This window comes from Neofelis nebulosa, chromosome 4, assembly GCF_028018385.1.
Source record: "Neofelis nebulosa isolate mNeoNeb1 chromosome 4, mNeoNeb1.pri, whole genome shotgun sequence".
In the NCBI taxonomy this organism is placed as follows: Eukaryota; Metazoa; Chordata; class Mammalia; order Carnivora; family Felidae; genus Neofelis; species Neofelis nebulosa.
This window is the reverse complement of record NC_080785.1, coordinates 138,741,376-138,761,346: the sequence shown is the minus strand read 5'-3', so window position 1 is coordinate 138,761,346 and position 19,971 is coordinate 138,741,376. Positions and strand designations below refer to the sequence as shown.

The 19,971-nt window shown below is 42.0% G+C and overlaps 1 protein-coding gene across 1 annotated transcript; it reads left to right on the top strand.

The window, feature by feature from the left end:
* The first annotated feature begins 6,702 nt into the window (after positions 1-6,702).
* C4H3orf49 (chromosome 4 C3orf49 homolog) lies at positions 6,703-19,850 on the top strand. The gene is made up of 6 exons (XM_058723573.1): positions 6,703-6,824; positions 10,092-10,202; positions 10,575-10,897; positions 14,349-14,473; positions 18,572-18,685; positions 19,139-19,850. The coding sequence occupies exons 1-6, from the start codon at positions 6,703-6,705 to the stop codon at positions 19,334-19,336; spliced, it is 993 nt and encodes a 330-aa protein (XP_058579556.1). The 3' UTR covers positions 19,337-19,850.
* The last annotated feature ends 121 nt before the right edge of the window (positions 19,851-19,971 follow it).

Below are 19,971 nucleotides of genomic sequence, written 5' to 3'. Positions count from 1 at the left end.
TGACCATATAATAATCTCTAGAAGAGAAGACAACAATGTTCAGAGCATAGTAACCCACCCACCATGTTGTTATTTAAACAAGTAGAGTTGGCATTTTATTATGCATTTCCTATCAGAATAGGTCCATAATAAACTCTCCACTTCCTGCAATTAAATCCATACGTCAAAATAGAAAGGATAAAAACGATGGACGTCCCATGGTGAATCATAAGGAGAGATTGTGAAAAAAAGACTTAAAGCCATGTTGAAATGCTGGCACATGATTTCGTCAAGTGATGGAGACTGAGGGGCTACATATTTTTACCCAAGGACAAGAGGATATTTGAAAACTGGTTGAACTTCTTCCTTCCTTTATTTTTTTAAAGTCCTACTTGGGACTTGAACTCCTGACCCTGAGATCAAGAGCTGAACTGAGATCAAGAGTTGGATGCTTAACTGACTGAGCCACTTGCACACCTTGAAAAAAACTGGTTGAACTTCTTTAATGGAGTTTGTGAAAGAATGGCCAACCACTGGGTAGAGGACATCCAGGATTAGTGGAGACTTTGGTGGAAAGGCAAACTTGTCCCCACCTAAACGGCAAAAGCCACCACTTAGCCCGTGTGGGAATGTGGACTGAGTTGTCAGATGTTTACATTTTTTGTGAGGATCCTAAAATGGAGACTTTTACGTGCAATGTGATACTCAAAACGTCTTATAGACCAAATGCAACTGACAATCTCTAGCTTGTGATCCTAGGCTTAAGATAAAAATCTTCACCCAAACGCCAATAAGTCAAAATAGAACAAATTAAACTGAAATGACATCTTTATTAAACTTCATTATATCCTATTTTGCTATATGTCCCACCTGCTTGAGTGGATGTGACCAATTCACCGGTTATTTTAATCTCTAAAAGACCGATGTATATACAAAACAGCAGCAATGGATTCAGGCATTCCACACCTTAAGAAAAATGCTATTAACAGAATTTCTGGAACTACAGAATAGCTCTGTCCATATGTAATTTTACATTTTCTAGTAACTGCATTTTTCTTAAAGACTTTTTTATTTTTAAGTAATCTCTACACCCAACATGGGGCTCAAACTCACAACCCGGAGATCAAGAGTCACACACTCCACTGACTGAGCCAGACAAGCACCCTTCTTTTTTAAAAAGAAGGTGAGGGGCGCCTGCGTGGCTCAGTCGGTTAAGCGTCCGACTTTTGCTCAGGTCATACATAATCTCACGGTTTGTGAGTTCGAGCCTGGTGTCAGGCTCTGTGCTGACAGCTCGGAGCCTGGAGCCTATTCGGATTCTGTGTCTCTTTCTCTCTCTGCCCCTCCCCCACTTGTGCTCTGTCTCTCAAAAAATAAATAATTGTAAAGAAAAAAAATTTGAAAAGAAGGTGAAATGGGACACTTGGCTGGCTCAGTCAGAGGAGCTTGTGACTCTTGATCTCAGGGTGTGAGTTTAAGCCCCATGTTGGGTGTAGAGATTACTTAAATACATTTTTTTTAAGTAAAAAAATAAAAAGGTGAAATTAATTTCCATGTAATATTTTACTGAACTCAATGCATTCAAAGTATTATTCCCACATGTAATCAATATTTTAAAATGTTAATAAGATATTTTATATTATCTTACACATATGAAATCTTCAAAATCCTATGTGTTTTAGACTAATAGCACATCTCCATTCAGACTAGCCATATACAAGTGGGTAATAATCATAAGTGCATGGTGGGTACCATGTTGGGCAGCACAGCTATAGAAGTTTGTTGCTGTTTTTGCAAATATTATTATTTGTTTTCATTGGACATATCAAATTTAATCATGCCTAAGAAATTGGAAATGACCTCAGAGAGGTTTTTTTTCAGTTTTAAGATACGCATCATTTATTCTTAGAATATCAAGCACATTTCACATGGCATTTTTTGGGCAATGACTACAGTTCGACTTTCACCCAATTCTCAAAGTGACTGATTCTAAAAACAAATGGTTAAACTCATCAACATCCATTCATGCAATAGTGAGGGAAAAAACGTCACTTAAGCCAATGTCTTGGTATTATGCATTCAAAATGTGGGTAACTGATTTTTAAATGCTTAAGTTTGATTTCTTGGGGGCCCCTGGGTGGCTCAGTCGGTTAACGATCTGACTTCGGTTCAGATCATGATCTCCCACTCATAGGGCTCTGGGCTGATGGCTTGGAGCCTGGAGCCTGCTTCAGATTTTTTGTCTCCCTCTGTCTCTCTCTGCATTTAAGTTACAATTTGGGGTGGAAATCAGCTTTAGGATCACTGATGGGGAAGACCCGGCTGACTGAATGGAAAGGTGACGTAAAAAAAAATCTCTGGGAGCAGTAAATAGGCGACCCACAGGTTAAATATGACCTGCAGGTCATATTTTTATTTTTTTATTAAGTTTTTTTAATGTTTTATTTAGTTTTGGGAGAGAGAAAGAGACAGGGAGACACAGAATCCAAAGACAGGCTCCATGCTCCGAGCTAGCGGTCAGCACAGAGCCCGACGCGGGGCTCGAACCCACAAACCTCGAGATCATGACCTGAGCTGAAGTCGGATGCTCATCTGACTGAGCCGCCCAGGCTCCCCTGCAGATCATCTTTTTAAATGCATGAGGATTCTTAGAAATTGGAAGCTGAGTAACGTTTGACCAGCCTAGCACTCCAGTTTGCCACACCCCCCACCCCTTCCTACTGTTTCCCACAGCTTCTCACATCTACCTGCCTGGCGCCTGCAGGCATTCATTCATGTTGGCAATCTCTGACTTGGTGGCAATCTCTGCTATCTCACCAGGAGTCAGCTGTTGTTATGGTTACCTAAATAGGATTATGCAATCTCAGCCGCGTTCAAGAGAAGGATAACGTTGAGAACAATAAAGATGGTGTTTTGACCAGATTTTGCCCTGCTCTTTTTGGTTTTTCAGAGGAACATTTACAAGCGTCCAGGGAACGACCATATGGATGTGACTCCCAGCCACACCCTGTGCAGGATGGTTGAAAAGAAAAGACGATTTACCAGGGTCTCTTTCTGTCTCCAGTAATCTCTACGTCATTAAACCACTGCAGTCTCACACTTGAACTGCGGCAACAGGATGCCTGCAGGTGTCTCGCTGTCTCCTCACCCCTCCCCAGACTCCGTTCATTTCAGCCTTAGTTATTTCCTGAATCTACACACTCTTATCTCAGTCTGCTCCTAGCCACCATCATCTCCAGCCTGGCCCAACTGCCTGCCTAATGACCTTTTGTCAACCATCCTTTGTCCTCTTCAACGCATTTCCCAAGCTGCACACAGCAATCTCTTTAAAACTCCAGTATAATGTTGCCCTTCCCTTGTCACCTCTGTTGCCACCACATTGGTCTCCTTTCTGCCCTCAAACATGGCCTGGCCCCCACCCATCGGAGAACCTTTGCTCTGGAGTTTTCCATCTGTGGAATACTTTTCCTCTCAGATTTTGCCCTATACTGCCTCCTTCTCCATGTGAAATGTCTCACCTCCAAGTCACTTCAGTAAGATGTCTTCTTGATCGCTGTGGCAGAAACACCCACTTCCGCTTGCTTTCTGCCATCTTTTCCTGGATTTTTCACAGCATTCTTTTTCAGAGCCTGCAATGCTTGATCTATGTGCTAACGTGTTTGGTGTCTGTCTCCTCCACTAGGATGTAATTCCTGGGCAGAGAATCGTGAATTGCACAGAATAAATGTGCATTGACTAGCTCCTTAAAAACCCTTATCGGGGCGCCTGCGGGGCTCAGTTGTTAAGCATTTGGCTTCGGCTCCGGTCATGATCTCGGAGTTCGTGAGTTCGAGTCCACATCAGGTGAGCTTGAGCAAGCGCTGTGAGTGAGCTCGAGCTCGGTGTCAGGTGAGCTCGAGCGTCGGTTAAAAGACGAGCCCCAGGTGAGTGCTGCTTCTCTCTCTTTCTCTCCTTTCCTTTCTCTCTTTCTCTCTCTCCCTCCCCACCTCATGAGATTCTCCCATCCCCTCTCTCTCTGCCCCTTGCTCACTTGCACTCTCTCTCTCTCAAAAAAAAAAAAAAAAAGAAAAGAAAAAACTTTATCAAAGTCATAGAGACATGAAAACAGAATGACGGTTTCCAGAGGCTGGGGGCAGGTCAGGGAGAGGTGGGGAGGGAGGAATGGGGAGTTATTGTTTAAAAGGTTCAGCGCTTCAGTGTCGCGAGATGAAAACAGTTCAGGAGACAGGTGCCCATGGTTGCGCAATAACGTGAACATACGTCGTGCCACTGAAATGTACACTGAAATCCAGTTAGGATGGTGGATTTTATATCATGCATATTTTCCCACAATTAAATGTTTGTTTAAATGATTTTTTGAAAACACTTAACAACCTCTCCATTGCTCTGAAGATCAAGACCACAATGTTTACTTTGTTCTGTAGGAACCAGCAGCTTTGGCCCTGCCTATCTTTGCTGCAGCCACTCTACCTTGTACATTTTCAAAGACATCAGACTTCTTCCCCCCGGGGCTTTGGCGCCTACTGATTCATGTACCTGGGACAGTCAGATCTTCACATGACTGTACCTTTTCCCATGTTCAGGTCTAAGGCTCCGCGATTCAGCAGGCAGAACTGCCTTCCCCGGCTCCTCATGTGAGGTTGAGCCTCACTATCCTACCGCCCTTCTCTATTTTCTTTGTAGCATTGCTTCTAACTAGCTGATGTTAATTTCTTTGGTTCCTCATTTGTTGCCAGCCTCACCCACATCATTTTAAGTTATGTTAGTTCCGAGATTCTGTGTGTTGTCATCCCAGTATCTTAGGCATCTAGAATCGCACCAGCATGCACTAGGCATTCGAGTAATTGACAGCTGATTGAATAAAGCATTCCTGGAAGGTAGCGGTTACTATTCCTGTTTTACGGATGAGAAAATGGGGGTCCAGGGAGGTTTTATCACTGCCCAAGGACCCATATCCTGTTAACGGCAGAGCTAGAGTTTAAAAACAGAATCGGCTCAAATTGGTGTCTGTGCCCGAGCTGTTCTCTTCACTCTTCTCTGTTCTACCTCTAGCTTCTCCACCTGTTCCAGGACACCCCGGAGAATCCATGCAATTTGTCACAAAAGCCAAAGCAGCAAACGGTGCTGCCTGTCACATACACACACCCGTGCGTGCATATACACCCACACAGGCTTGCGCACTCACCAACATGTGCGAACACAAGACACATACACAAATAAAAACCAGCTCTCTTCCTAACGTAGAATTGATCTCATTCATCTAGATATTTGACAAAACCCAACAGAATTAAGACCACTATTCCAGTGATCGATTGGAAATGATTGGCTCGTGGTTAAAGAGAATGCTCGTTCACTTATTCCTTCATTCAAGCTCTCATCATTTATCGCACTCTGGGAATTCCAACAACTGAGGAAAAACAGACCAGGGAGAACCCCAAGCCATTTTGGCTAAAGCACATCCAGTGCGCTGCATTTCATTGTTTCCCAAAGGACCACCCACTCTCCCAGGGCTTGGGTGCTATTTGTAGCCCTGGTTTACAGATGCGAAAACAAGCAGATAGGGTAGGTGAACTGACAGTGGCACTGGACCAAGAAACCTCTTAATCCCTCAATGTAATACCCTTCGTTCCTGACCCTCTTTAAGCTCTTTCTCACAGCCCTGGAACATACAAGACCCTCACTACTCCAGGTGTGGTTTGTGGACCAGCATCATCAGTATCACCTGGCAGTTTATTCGAAATGCAAATTCATGGATTTCACCCAGACCTCCTGAATCAAAATGTGTATTTTAATAAAATCCCCAGGTAACTCATGCGCACGTGAAAGTTCGAGAAGTATGCTTCAGATTACTGATGAGTACAAATGCAAAAAACAGGGTAATCCATGTAACTCTCTCTCTCTCTCTCTCTCTCTCTCTCTCTCTCATAGTTTTCTAGAATTTTCTTTCTTAGCATAGTTATTTCCTACTGAAAAACTCAAAAACGCTAGGGAGTGCGATGGGAATAAATCCTAGTGTCTGCTGCCACCTTGTGGTAAGAAAAATTTGCAGGCAGAATTTGCTCTTCCCCGGGAAATAAAGGGGGAAATCTTAGAAAGGAAAGGGATGGACCAGGCACTCAACCTTTTCAGCCCTGTGCTTTGAGAGATGGCTACAAAATTCTATGATATAATAAAATAACCTTGGGGTGTACTATGAGATGGCCAGATAACAACTGGCCTTTTTACCGTGTGTCTCCCAGGGCCGAGAGAGTATTCATCAGCTCTAGTTGAGAAACCTGACGAAAGCTGGGATCATTGATATCCCTACAGGGTCTTTTCTTTTTGGGACTCAAACATGCACATCTGAATGCCATAACCCATTGGTGCGTGATTATTTTATTACCAACCCAAATGGCAGTGGTTAGGCAATCAGGCCACCTTTTCTGCATTTGCCTTGCCCAAGCATCAGTGTTCCACAAAGCCAACCGGAATTTCCCACCGCTCTGTCAAATGCATCATTCCCAACCTCTGAGAAGTGGTAACACGGCCAGTCCCACCAATGATGTCTCTCACACCTAGAAGGGAATAAGAACAAGATTCCAAAACTTTCCTACATACTTCCCGCCCCCGCCCCCAACAGCCCAGAAGTTAAAAGCGCCTCTGGCACTGGCTATTTTGCTTTGCTGTTGTGAGCTGAAGACCTGAAGAAATCCACAACAGCTACGGCAGGTGGAGTTGACAGCAATGGACGCCCCTCAACTGTATCTTCCAGAGTCTAAGGGTGCCTGTGGAAGAGCTGGCCAGTACCGAAGACTCCAGCAACCCAGAAAGAAAAATGGCCCCTTCAAAAGGAAGGGGATGGAAAGGTAGGTAAACAGGAGTCATCTCCTTTTCTGTTAAGGGAGATTCTTTGGATTTTGCATTAAACGATGTTCACTGGGATGGTGAGAAAGGGTGGCATCTCTGTTTCAGCTTTGCTTTTAGAAATGAAGTCTCTGAATGGATCGGAGGTTGGGGGGAGGCGCGGCATTTATACATTGGTCGGGAAGCCTAGTGCCACAAGGGAAGCCTCATTTAATAGGAAAGTGTAATCGTGATGAGGAAAACCTTTCCTTTCCACCTGAATTTGGGTTTTAATGCGACATAGGACGCTAAAATAAGCACTAAGTTGTTATTTCAGTCTCAAAATTTTAGACATCACATGTCCTCTGTAAATACTATGATTTTGAGAATTCAGTACTACATTCTTTGGGAAGAGGCCATGATGAATGCTTTCTGTTCCCTTGCCCAGCAATAGGTACTGAAATACGTACTAATTGTACTTCACGCTGTGCACGTTCTTTAATCTAATGTTAAAACTGTCTTATATCTGGTATTTCCTGCCAATGGAAAAACCATAGACACAGGCATGAAATACTCCAAACATAACACATTTTAATTTGGAAAATCAATGAGATGATTTATTTTCCAATTTCTTTTGGCTTCTTTCTTACCAGATTCATGAGCAATAGCTCAGACATGTAGAAATGAGGTGTTTTTATGAGGCCTGAATCATCAAACACCAACCTTCTGAACTTCCTTGGACAAAATGAAATATTGCAGAGATTACCACTTTCAATAAGAAAATGAGGTTAAAAGGGGAAGCAGTACAACAAAATAAGTTCATTACCAATCAAGATACTTGAAAATTTAAGAAGGGAAGGGTTCTTTTCAAGACAAATTAACAGTTCTATTCCAAGGCCCTGGAATAAACTCACCTTTGTTAGTTATGTTATAAATAGATTGGGGGGAGCCTGTGTGGATCAGTTGGTTAAGTGTTCTACTCTCGATTTTGGTTCAGGTCATGATCTCATGGTGTGTGATTTCGAGCCCTGCTTTGGGCTCAGTGCTGACAGCACGGAATTCTTTGTGTCCCTCTCTCTCTCTGCACCTTCCCTGCTCACACTCTGTCTCTCTCAAGTAAATTTTAAAATAAACAAATCAATAAATAGGGAATGAGGGTGCAGGGCATGGTGTGGGAGATACATTCTAGAGATTTGGACTCCTTAGAGCTGGGCTTTTAATCTGAGAGATGACATGGATGGCTTTTGGGGTTCTTGAGCCTCCTGAAGTTGTATTTCCATTATTTTGGGAGTGTGCGTGTGCGCGCGCGCGTTTGTGTATTTATGGTAGTAGAAATTGATGGCTTTGTTAAATGATTCTCACAGGGCTCTATGGAAGATTATTCTTAGCCCATAAATGGTCTTTGGGCAAATTAGAAAATGGCATTCCATCTTTCAAACACTTTACTGCCATCTGCTAGAAAGTTACAGTAACTATACACCTCGATGACTGAATGTGAATAGCACCCCCTAGCGTTTGAGTGCATGTGTAACTGGAAGAACTCCTGTTCCAGTCCTAAAAGGGAGGTTGGCTACCCAACATGGCCTCCCTTCATTTGACTTCTAGCTTGAGGTCCCTCCTTGCCTTTTACATTTTTTCCTCTCATCTGAATCACATATTAGTAAAAGCTATCATTTATTAGGTGCCAAGTACATTAATTTTTCTTTTTATTCCCACATTTCTGAAAACAGTATGCCCATTTTCAAATGAGAAAAACCTAAGCTTATAGAGGTTAGATAACATGCCCAAGATCACATAACTAGGAAGCGTGGTGCAGGGTTGAACAAGACCATTTAACTCCAGTGCATGGACTCTTCTGAACCACTTCCCATGTGTAATTACAGAGAAGCTGAATGATTTAGGTCCAGGTTAGAGCGGTATTTTCTTGGAGGATGCTGTATGGTGGTACTCTAGATATTTTAGGTAGCATATGATGAAGGACATCTTTTATTAGTTATGAGCTTATTTTAATCCGTATTTGAAATACATGTCCCATATATATTGCAAACATAACATAATATAAAATCTGGGATTTCATCCAGAGAAATGAAAGTTTATATTCATACAAATGCTTATGTGTGTATTCATATTAGCCCCACACTGGAAACAATCCAAATGTTTTTCAATGAGCGAATGATTAGACAGTGGTAATCCATATCATGGAATATTACTCAGAAACAAAAAGGAACAAATAATTGATATATCCACCAACCTGGATGAATTTCCAGGAGATTTATGCTGAGTGAAAAAAAGTAAATCCCAAAAGATCATAGGCTGTATGATTCCATTTATATAACATTTTTGAAAGGACAAAAATTATACAAATGGAGGACAGCTTAAGGAGAGTGGGGGTGAGTGGGGAAGTGGGCGTGGCCATAACACATGAAGGATCCTGGTGGTGACGGAAATGTTCTATATCTTGATGGTATCGATGTTGTGACAGTTACACTTTTACAAGAGGTTACCATTGGAGTAAACTGGGCAAATCTCCCCATATCACTTCTTAAGACTGCCTGTGAAATGACAATTATCTCAAAATAAAAGGTTTAATTTTTTTAACCAACCGAGCCATCCAGGTGCCCAAGGTTTAACTTTTTTAAATCCCTGGGATTTTATGGATATTATTGTTTTGGATGACACTAAAGATAACAGCTATTTGAGGAAGTATATTAGCTAAAGAATGGTTATCATGATATAGATGATATTTACTCTAGAATAGTGAGTAACGCAGACATTGGGATCAGATCCTGGGCTTATTTAACCTTTCAAAGCTTTTTTTTTTTTTTTTTTTTAATTTTTTCTCAACGTTTTTTATTTATTTTTGGGACAGAGAGAGACAGAGCATGAACGGGGGAGGGGCAGAGGGAGAGGGAGACACAGAATCGGAAACAGGCTCCAGGCTCCGAGTCATCAGCCCAGAGCCCGACGCGGGGCTCGAACTCACGGACCGCGAGATCGTGACCTGGCTGAAGTCGGACGCTTAACCGACTGCGCCACCCAGGCGCCCCAACCTTTCAAAGCTTTAATCTGTCATTTATAAAAAGGAGATGACAGTAGGAAAAGGGTAAATTACATAAAATACAGGGAAGAACTTGAAAGAGTGTTCCGTGCATAGAAAGCTGCTAAGGAACGTTATCTATTTGTATTACTGAGATATGCCAAAATGATGAAGATGGTGTGTGACTATTTGCAATTTTAGAAACAAGAGTTTAGAGTTATTCTATCCAAATGAGTGCTCTGTGTACTTGCAGCATTTATGGGGCTTTGGGGACTGCGTCCCTTAATGACTACTCTAGCCGACTCTCCTCTCTGATCACTGTAGACTGGGAACCGCCAAATCCAGCAAAAGCCATCGAGACAAGGTTGCCTATTTGCCAATATGTGTTCTAACACTCACAGACCCGGATGAAAATCGGCATTCTATGCTTGGCCAAATTAACCTCTCTTTGTTTCAGTTTACTCATTAGTGAAACAGAGATAACAATATGACCTACCTCTCAGGGAGCTAAGAGGATAAAACGAGAGAGTGGCCAGAAGGCACTTGACTACAGTTGGGTAACAAAACACCAAGGAGTTGCTTTGGCTTGGTTTTTCTGGGATTTGATTCTTGGTCTTCAGTTTTACTTTTTGGAATTGTGTGATTAGGTCACAATTCAAATTTAGATTTTGAAGATTTCAGTCATTTGTTTCTAACTTTTTAATTTCCTTAAAACAAATTCTTTTTTAATTTTTAGATGGCATAGAGCTGTGTCTACCAACCTAGTAAAACAAAACATATTGGTGCCCAAAGATGAAACGTCCGGGGATAGCGACATGGAATTTCATGAAAGCCATCAAAATACAAAAAAAAACTGGATGAAGAAAGTGAAGACTGTTTTGGGAAGGATGCTGTCCTACAAAAGTAGAAGCAAGTCAGCAAATGGCAGCAGAGGGGCCTCCGCTAACCCTAAGGAAACTTTCCTTTCAAACCCTCAGAGCCTTCTTCCTAGAATTGTCAAGGACCTTCCATCCGCCAGGTTATTCATGAAACCAAGAATGAGAAAGCTGTCACAGAATGGTAATCAAAGGCAACTCATGGTTAAGTGTCAAGGCCAAGGGGAATTGTGAAATTAGGACGGCTTTGCTTGCTACCCAAAGTGTGGCATCTCCTGGGAGCTTGTCTGAAATGCAGAATCTCAGGCCCCGCCTGGGTCTCCCGAGTCAGAATCTGCATTCTATACCTAGCCCCAGATGATGTACTTGTGCATACATTTTGAAAAGCTCTGCATTAGATTGCCTTTGAGGTCCTTCCCAGTTCAACTGGTGGTCTTTTTTTCTAAAGCCCCTGTTTTATTTAAATGTGCACCCACATGCCTGTATGTGTGTAGACACATATATACATCTATATGTATACGTACACGTATATGAGAAAATCAAACTAAAGTAGGATTTTTCTTTTGTTTCTGGAAAGAGCAGTAATGCAGCCTTTGAAATAGCGATTTCCTACAGTGGAGGGTATGGGAGATTTCTATGAATATAATTTATGATTGGTAAATCCTAAGTAACATTTTATTTTATGTATCTAATTCCCACATTCCTCATGGAAGAATCAACATTTGAATTGTTAACTTGAAGTCTTTTATGCAATGCAGTGATGCTGTTTGGTGGGGGGGAGGGGTCCTATCAGTTATAACGAACATTACCACTAATATTTGCATTCTTCTCTGTAGCTTTTCTAAGTTAATACACTATTTTTTTAGAGCAGTTGTAGGTTTACTAGAAAAATGGAAGATACAGAGATTTACTTCCCATATACCCTCACTCCTTACCCCACCCACACAGTTTCCTCTGTTATTAACGTCTTGGCTTAATATGACAACGCCATCATGTGATGTCCTATATCCACCATTACGGTGCCAGACAGGGCAGCTCCACTGCCCTAAATATCTTGTGTAGCTTCTTCATGTCCTTTATAGCAGAGCACCAGGAAACGTGTGTGGCCCTAAGATAGGGAATCCACACACAATCCCACATTTCTCACAGTGATAAGGCTGCATACCTGGTGAGTACTACTTTTTCCAGAAAATAAACAAACACCCCCAAAGATGATGGCTTCCAGGTGACTGATGGCCCTTTTAAACTCTCTCTTCTGGAAAAAGCAGTCAGTAACGCTAGCATCCAAGCCTCTAGCAATTACCTGGATGGACTTACCTATTTTCATTGAAAATAGCAAAGACAACATGTTTCTATACTGATGGGGCTGAAGTTGAAGAGTCTAACAGGACACAGAGGATCCAATTCTTCCTTCCCATCTGTGTGCATTGGCTTATTTTCGTCTTAGTTGGAATAACCAATATCTATACCAAGATTTCTTCCAAAAACATGACTTTCAGGCCATAGCTCTAACATTACGACACTGTCTCACCTGTGGCCCAAAGACAGTGGCTTTTCCCTGTTGACCTTCACAACATTTTTAACAAATATTCACTAAATACTTATTTTATGTCCGCCACGCTATTAAGGAAGGAGTAGCGGGTGGAACAGACATGGTCCCGGATCTCATGAAGTTATAGAATAGAGGGACGTTCCAACACTAGGCAGATAATTACATCTGATGCCAAGTAGCAGCACAGGGCACCTACAGAAACCCATCATGGGTGCTCTAACTTTGGGGGAGGAGCCCTAGGAAGGCCTCCCTGAGGAAGGGACAACTAGAGTCAGATGAGGAGAGTGGGAAGAGTTTTCCAGGAAGAGGGGAGAGCATATTCATATCCCCATCTAAAAAGAGCACTGAGCGTAATAAAGAAAAGAAAGTAATTCAGTCAAGGAAGAGCCTGTGAATAAGGTGGTCAGGACGTTGTAAGCCACATTAACAATTTTTAACTTTCTCCTAAGAATTTTTAACTTTTTGATAAGAAACCATCAAATACTTTCAAGCTGGGGATTTAAATAATCTGATTTGTATTTTTTAAAGACAGCGCAGGCTGCAGAGTGGGGAGGGGATGGGAGGTCAGCAGATCCAGGAAGAACGATAGAGAGGCTCTGAACATTCATTCCAGCAAGGAACGATAGTAGCTTGGTTGGTTGCCAACAGTGGGGATGCGGAGGTAACGGGAGAAGCGTTCATAGGTTGAAGTTGTGAGATTTGGGGAAGAGCTGGAGAGTGGAGGGCAGGGAGAGGGAGGAGTCCCTGGGTTGAGCACCTGCTCGGAGGGCAGAGCCCCATTCACTTAGGAGCCACCACTCCTCGAGAAGTTCTTATCAATGGACCTTAAGCAAGATTGTAGGTGTGAGCACGGGGTGAAGGCACTGAAACACAGAGCGAATTGCAAACACCTTTTCCCCAATGCCCTGGTCAATCCCTTTGACTACATGAAATAAAAGCCTCATGCCCTGCCTTCTTTTTTTAATAAAAAGGAGAATAACCTAACCTTAGTGCCTTCTGCAGGCAATAACGTGGTTTGTTTTTACCATATAAATTTTAATGCCTATTTATGATGCTTTTTTATTTATGCTAGTGTTTTAAGGATTCCTTTGTAAAAGCATGTATTGTGTTAAGAATTGAACTGACATAAAGAAAAATATTAAGGAGGCTGGGTTTCACATGGCTCCTGGAAAATGAGTATGGTATTTGATGACTGAGCCTTGAGCCACATGGCTGGGGAGTGAATAGCTTTAAACATTGTTTCAATTAATGACAAGTACTCAAGGGATGGTCTCATACATTAGAGGGGTACTTTTTCTAATTCCACAACAATTAGAGGAAAAAGTAATCTAGGGCAAAAACGATGTCTCAAACACAGAGACGTAACCACCTTGTCAGAACGCGTTGGTGACCACTGAGGTCATGACCACGAGAAAAGGCAGATGTGTACAGGAGAAAGTGTAAGATTAGAAAAAGAAAACCCAGGGGCGCCTGGGTGGCTCAATCAGTTAAGTGTCCAACTTCCACTCAGGCTGTGATCTCAGGGTTTGTGGGTTTGAGCCCCACATTTTGGCTCTGTGCTAAGAGCTCAGAGTCTGGAGCCTGCTTTGGATTCTGTGGCTCCCTCTTTCTCTGTCCTCCCCTGCTCACGCTCTGTCTCCCGCCCCCAACTCCACTCAAAAATGCATAAACTTTTTTTTTTTAAGTTAAAAAAGAACAGAAATGAAAAAGCAAACCTATTTTTTGTCTTTAACCTAAGGAAAAAAAAACTACCGAGGGAGCATGGAATGCTGTCTTTTCAGAATACTTTCTTTTTTTTCTTTTTTTATGTTTGTTTATTTTGAGAGGCAGAGAGAGAACATGAGTGTGAGTGGGGGGGGGGCGCAGAGCAAGGGAGAGAGAGAATCCCATGCAGGCTCTGCACTGTCAGCACAGAGACCGACGTGGGGCTGGAACTCACGAACCGTGAGATCATGACCTGAGCCGAAATCAAGAGTCTGCTGCTTAATTAACAGAACCACCCAGGCACCCCCACAGCGCTTTCTAATAAGAAAGTTGACCATTGTGATCCTTACAAGTTCTTTTCCCCCTCCTTCTTTCTAAGCGACTATACAACTTGATGTTGTAGAAGCTGAGACAGAGGAGATAACCCGAGGAAATACTCTACTCCGGGCCAGGAGAACCACCAAGCGGTTGTCTGTGACATCCCTTCCTTCAGGACTGCAGAAGGTACAATGTTAAAACACACTCACCTCTACAGACTTTCATATAAGTCAGTGTTCATAATAACAATTAAGTTTTCATAATAAAGCCTTTAAATCTGCTGCCTGTGTCCTCCTCTCCAAGAATTTAGGGCACAGGAAGCAGGCTTTCTGGGTCTGATTCATCTACTTCTGACTCAAATGGTCCAGCTTCTACTATAATCTGGGCAATAGTAGAGTTCTGAGCTTTCCACTGATTTGTCAACCATTCAAATATCAAGTTAGTATATTATTAGCATCAGATCAATCATACATGGTATGTGGAGAGGAATTCACCACTGCCCGGTAGAACTTTGTGTGAGGACGGGGCACCTGGGTGGCTCATTGGTTAAGTGTCCGACTTCAGCTCAGGTCACGATCTCACGGTTTGTGAGTTCGAGTCCCGCATCAGGCTCTGTGCTGGCAGCTCACAGCCTGGAGCCTGCTTCAGATTCTGTGTCTCCCCCTCTCTCTACCCATCCCCTGCTCATACTCTGTGTCTCTCTGTCTCTCAATAATAAATAAACGTTAAAAAAAAAAAAAAAAGAACTTTGTGTGAGGATACAAGTGTGCACTGTCCAATATTGTAGCCAATAGCCACATGTGACTTTTGAGCCTGAAATGTGGCCAGTGCAATTAAAAAGTTGAATTAAAAAAAAAATTTTTTTTTTAACGTTTATTTATTTTTGAGACAGAGAGAGACAGAGCATGAACGGGGGAGGGGGAAAGAGAGAGGGAGACACAGAATCGGAAGCAGGCTCCAGGCTCTGAGCCATCAGCCCAGAGCCCGACGCGGGGCTGGAACTCACGGACCGCGAGATCGTGACCTGAGCCAAAGTTGGACGCTCAACCGACTGAGCCACCCAGGCGCCCCTAAAAAGTTGAATTTTTAATTGTATTTCACTGTAAGTGAAATTTAAAGATAGTCACACGTATAGACAGTGTGGCAGTAGACAGTCCAAGAGTTTCCAAACCAAAGCCTATGCTTATCTGTGCATATATAAACTTCAGCCTAAATTGCCCAGGCTATTTTTTTTTAAATCGCCTGAACTATTATTTTTTCAGTTTATTTATTTATTTTGAGAGGGAGATTGTATTTTGAGAGAGAGAGAATGCAGGAGGGATAGGAAGAGAGGGAATGAGAGAGAATCCCAAGCAGGCTCCATGTTGTCAGCACAGAGCCCAATGTGGGGCTCAAACTCACAAACCGTGAGATCATGACCTGGGCCGAAACCAAGAGTCAGATGCTTAATCAACTTAGCCACCCAGGTGCCCTAATTATTTTAAATATAACAAATAATGGGGCACCTGGGTGGCTTAGTCAGTTAAGTGTTCGACTTAGGCTTAGGTCATGATCTCGTGGTTCATGAGTTTGAGTCCCATGTCGGGCTCTGTGCTGACAGCTCAGAGCCTGAGCCTGCTTTAGATTCTGTGTCTCCCTCTCTCTCTCTGCCCCTTCCTAGCTCATGGTCTGTCTCTCAAAAATGAATAAACATTAAAAAATTATTAAAAAATACATAAATACAGCAAATATTTACTTAAAGCTAACTCTGCTCCAGTTCTAAGTGTTTTATAAATATTAATTCAGATAGTAATTACAACAATCCTATAAGGTAGATAGCAATACAGGGGCGCCTGGGTGGCTCAGTCAGTGAAGCATCAGATTTTGGCTCAGGTCATGATCTCACAATTTGTGAGTTCAAGCCCTATGACAGCTCAGAGCCTGGAGCCTGTTTCAGATTCTGTGTATCCCTGTCTCTCTGCCCCTCCCCTGCTCATGCTCTGTCCCTCTCTCTCAAAAATAAACATCAGGGGCGCCTGGGTGGCTCAGTCGGTTGAGTCTCCAACTTCGGCTCAGGTCACGATCTCACGGTCCGTGAGTTCGAGCCCCGCGTCGGGCTCTGGACTGATGGCTCAGAGCCTGGAGCCTGTTTCAGATTCTGTGTCTCCCTCTCTCTCTGCCCCACCCCCGTTCATGCTCTGTCTCTCTCTGTCTCAAGGATAAACGTTAAAAAAAAAAAATTAAAATAAATAAATAAATAAATAAACATTAAAAAAAAAAAAAGGTAGATGGCAATACTATTCTTATTTTAAGGATTGCCCTGGGAGGTTAAATAATTTGCTTAGATAAGTGGTAGAGACAGGCTTCAAACCCAGGAAGGTCTGGCTCTTGAGTCCTTAATCTTAATTACTATGCTGAATACTAATTGTACTGTCTCAAATGATAGCCACTAGGTATATGTAACTGTTTAGTTAAAATTAAATAAAAGTTCACTTCCTCAGTTGCACTAGCTACATTTCAAGTTGATTGCTAATGACATGTGGTTCATGGCTGTTGTATTAGGCATCACATAAAGAAAAAAAATTTCCATTTTTGCAGAAAGTTCTATTGAACAGTGCTGTTCTAGAGTATCATTGTCAGAATGCACCAATATTAGTTTTGAGTTTTGCCTTTTGTGTGTTAGGTTCGCATTCATTTTATTCCTATTATGTACTGGGCAATTTCTAGGTTTGGGGACTAAAAGACGTAGTCCTGTTTTGTGAACCTTATAGTTTAGTAGAGGGGATAGACATTAAACCATGGCTCTGCAGAGCACTGAGGTAAGGATAAGTTTTTGAATGAATGGCAATGGGACAAGTAGATGTTCATAGGGGAAAAAAGAAAATTGATCCCTATCTCAAACCATATACAAAATTAATTCCTGTTGGGTTCTAGATCTGTGTGGAAAAGGTAAAACCTTAAAACCTCTGGAGGACAATAAAAATTATTTCAGTATAGAGAAAGACTTCTTAGGAACAAGTATCACTGACCATGAAAGAAAAAAATGGATATATTTGGTTATAGCAAGAATGGCTGGTCAGCAAAAGACATTAAATTGAAGGTTGTCAACTGGCTGTGAAGAGTTCTGTTTAGTTCTCAGAATGATCTCAACAATGTATGTGAATTAATTGGTCACACTGAAAAATGAGACTATTTCCAAAAAAAATCAGGATTTTAAGCCTTCTCTTGAAAAATGGGATTTGGGAGCATTAGGCCCACAATTTCTCATGATTGACAGCAGGAGAGGTGTAGAGGCTGGCCCCTTGGCAGGAGGCACATTCTCTCCAGTTTACCACCAGCTGCAACTGGTTCTGTTTTACACAACCTGCCTGGACCATCTAGGCATTTGACATTAGAATAGTGGTATTCAACAAACACAGATATAACTTAGCAATTACCACGTGTGCTGAGTGTTCAGTAGGAAAAAGTACTGGGTTTTATGGGAGAGAGAAAAGAGGAGTCCAACTATATAGGTGGACTGGGGAGGGTCCGGCAAGTGACATGCGAGCCTGGGCAAGTTGGCTGGGCAGAGTGGTGGGTCAGCAGACTCGTCTGTAAACTCAGACACAGGGTAGGTCCCAGATGTGATTCCTCCTCCCACTGTGTGTAGGTCTAACAATAATTCCAAATACTAGTTACTAAGCACAAGGGGAAGGAAGAGTGAACCCAGTAAGACCAAAAGGAGCCTTTTAGCCAGGAGCCATGACCTAGGAATGATTTCCAATAGCAACACTATTAGGGCAGGTACTTAGAACCAGCAAGCCAGGGACGATAAGAAAATATCAGGCATGGGGTGAAAAGAACCCAGAGCTTTCTTTTTATGTTTGGAGACATGTCTGCCACGAAAATAAGGAAACCTGCAGAAAAGAGACCAAATTAACAACTGGATCCAGTGCTAATGAGCTTTCTGGGGCACTGGTCCTCAGCACCCCCCACTCTCACTGTGCTCAGCAGCTGCAGAGGCAATGATTTCTTCTTCCCCTTACGAACGACCTGCTTTTCCCGACACTGTATATTCTTTCAGAACCAGACAATCTCATTTCTCTGCACCCTATAGATCTCTTCAAAGAGAGCTCTGGGCACAAAGGAGATACATGGGGCGTGGAGAATAATATGAATACTGTCTCCAACCCAATGTTGTTATGTGGCAAATGTTCAGTTTATAAGAGAATGTCCCAAGGGTGAGAATTCTTAGTTAAGCACTGTCACAGAAATAATGTTTGTACTTCTTAAGCTGAAGTGGTTTTTTTTGCATTTTTATGATAGGTTCCGTACTCATCAAAAAAGAGATCCCACTTTCCAGCACTCAAAAAAAAGAAACATAGCGTGGAAAACATCCTCCGAAAATCAGATTTGACAGTGGGAAAGCTTCAAATGCAGGTAGTGGACAAAGGCTTTTGCTTTGTGTTTTTCAGAAGCATCACAGAGGGCCCAGTTGAACTGAACACACAGCCCTACTAGACAGCATGGCTGTGGGATGGAGTTAATGATTAGCATGAAGAAATAATGTTAGTGGGGGGCATTCTGAGGGTGGCTGAAGGATTGCTAAGGGCAGCTCGGATGATGCTGTGTGCCTAATAAATATTGAGTGAATTCAATTAGAATGAAGGCATGCACACAGCCTTCTTTTGAGAAGAAATGAGATCGTCTTTACCGCTGGGTGGTAAATGCATGTTTTCAAGCTCTGTTTGCCATGACTTGAATTAGAATAATACTTTGGGATTTACAAAACGTCCACCAAGTCCTGAACTTGTCTCTCAGGAAAAACAACCGCCCCTTTGGTTTCTACAAGGTTTTCCAACACTCGGCTACATTTCTTTGTATCTGTCATAGGTGGATGACCTCATAGAAACAGTGACAGATAAATCCATGAAGTTATTGGCCCAAAGACATGCGGAGCTTCAACAGTGTGAGTTTCTAGGGGATGAAATTCTTCAGTCTTCGAAGCAGTTCCAGAGGATATCCAAGAGAACCATGAGGAAGTATAAACTGAAAAATGTATGTTTCCCATATACCCGCTGCTGCTTCTGATTCTGTCCCTGATTGCACAGAACTTATCTTTATGGGAATTCTTATCTTTTGGTACATAATCCTGAATAAATCTCTCTAGTGAATTAATCAACTGGGGAGAAGAACATTTCTTAGAATATTCTGCCCAACAGTCCTTCAAAAAAATTCTTTTTTGAAAAACTGATTTTTAATTCTGAGTCAACGTAAGCAAGTTTTTGCTTCATAATTCTTCCTAATATTGGAAAACAGAAACATTGATCAGGGCATAGGAGGTCCACAAAGAAATTTCTCCCATGATTTGCAAGATGAAATTAGAGGAAGCCAGTTAAAGGTATTATGACACTTTTAATATGACTACTACTGAGCTAATTTTAAACTTTCATATTTAAAGATAAGAATTCTTAAGATTACAAAAATTTAACATTGTTTAAAGTATGATTCATGCGAACTGTCATGTTTCTGAACTAAAATAAATGGTAAGGATGGAACCTAACAAGTACTGAGCATTAAATTCCATACTTAAGAAAATTACAAATGATTCAGCCTTAGCTTAATTTTTAAGATGATGAAATCCTTTACGCAAGACCATCTTAACAGACTGTTTTTCTGAGACAACTTTTTCTTTATCAATTTTTTTTTTCTGCTGAAAATGACCC

What these genes read in the sequence shown, in the direction of transcription:
- C4H3orf49 (XM_058723573.1), top strand. Translation starts at nt 6,703, where the DNA reads ATGGACGCCCCTCAACTGTATCTTCCAGAGTCTAAGGGTGCCTGTGGA. An exon ending in GAGAAAGCTGTCACAGAATG is followed by an intron (nt 10,898 to 14,348) that starts GTAATCAAAGGC and finishes CTTCTTTCTAAG; the next exon opens with CGACTATACAACTTGATGTT. An exon ending in TTCCTTCAGGACTGCAGAAG is followed by an intron (nt 14,474 to 18,571) that starts GTACAATGTTAA and finishes TTTTTATGATAG; the next exon opens with GTTCCGTACTCATCAAAAAA.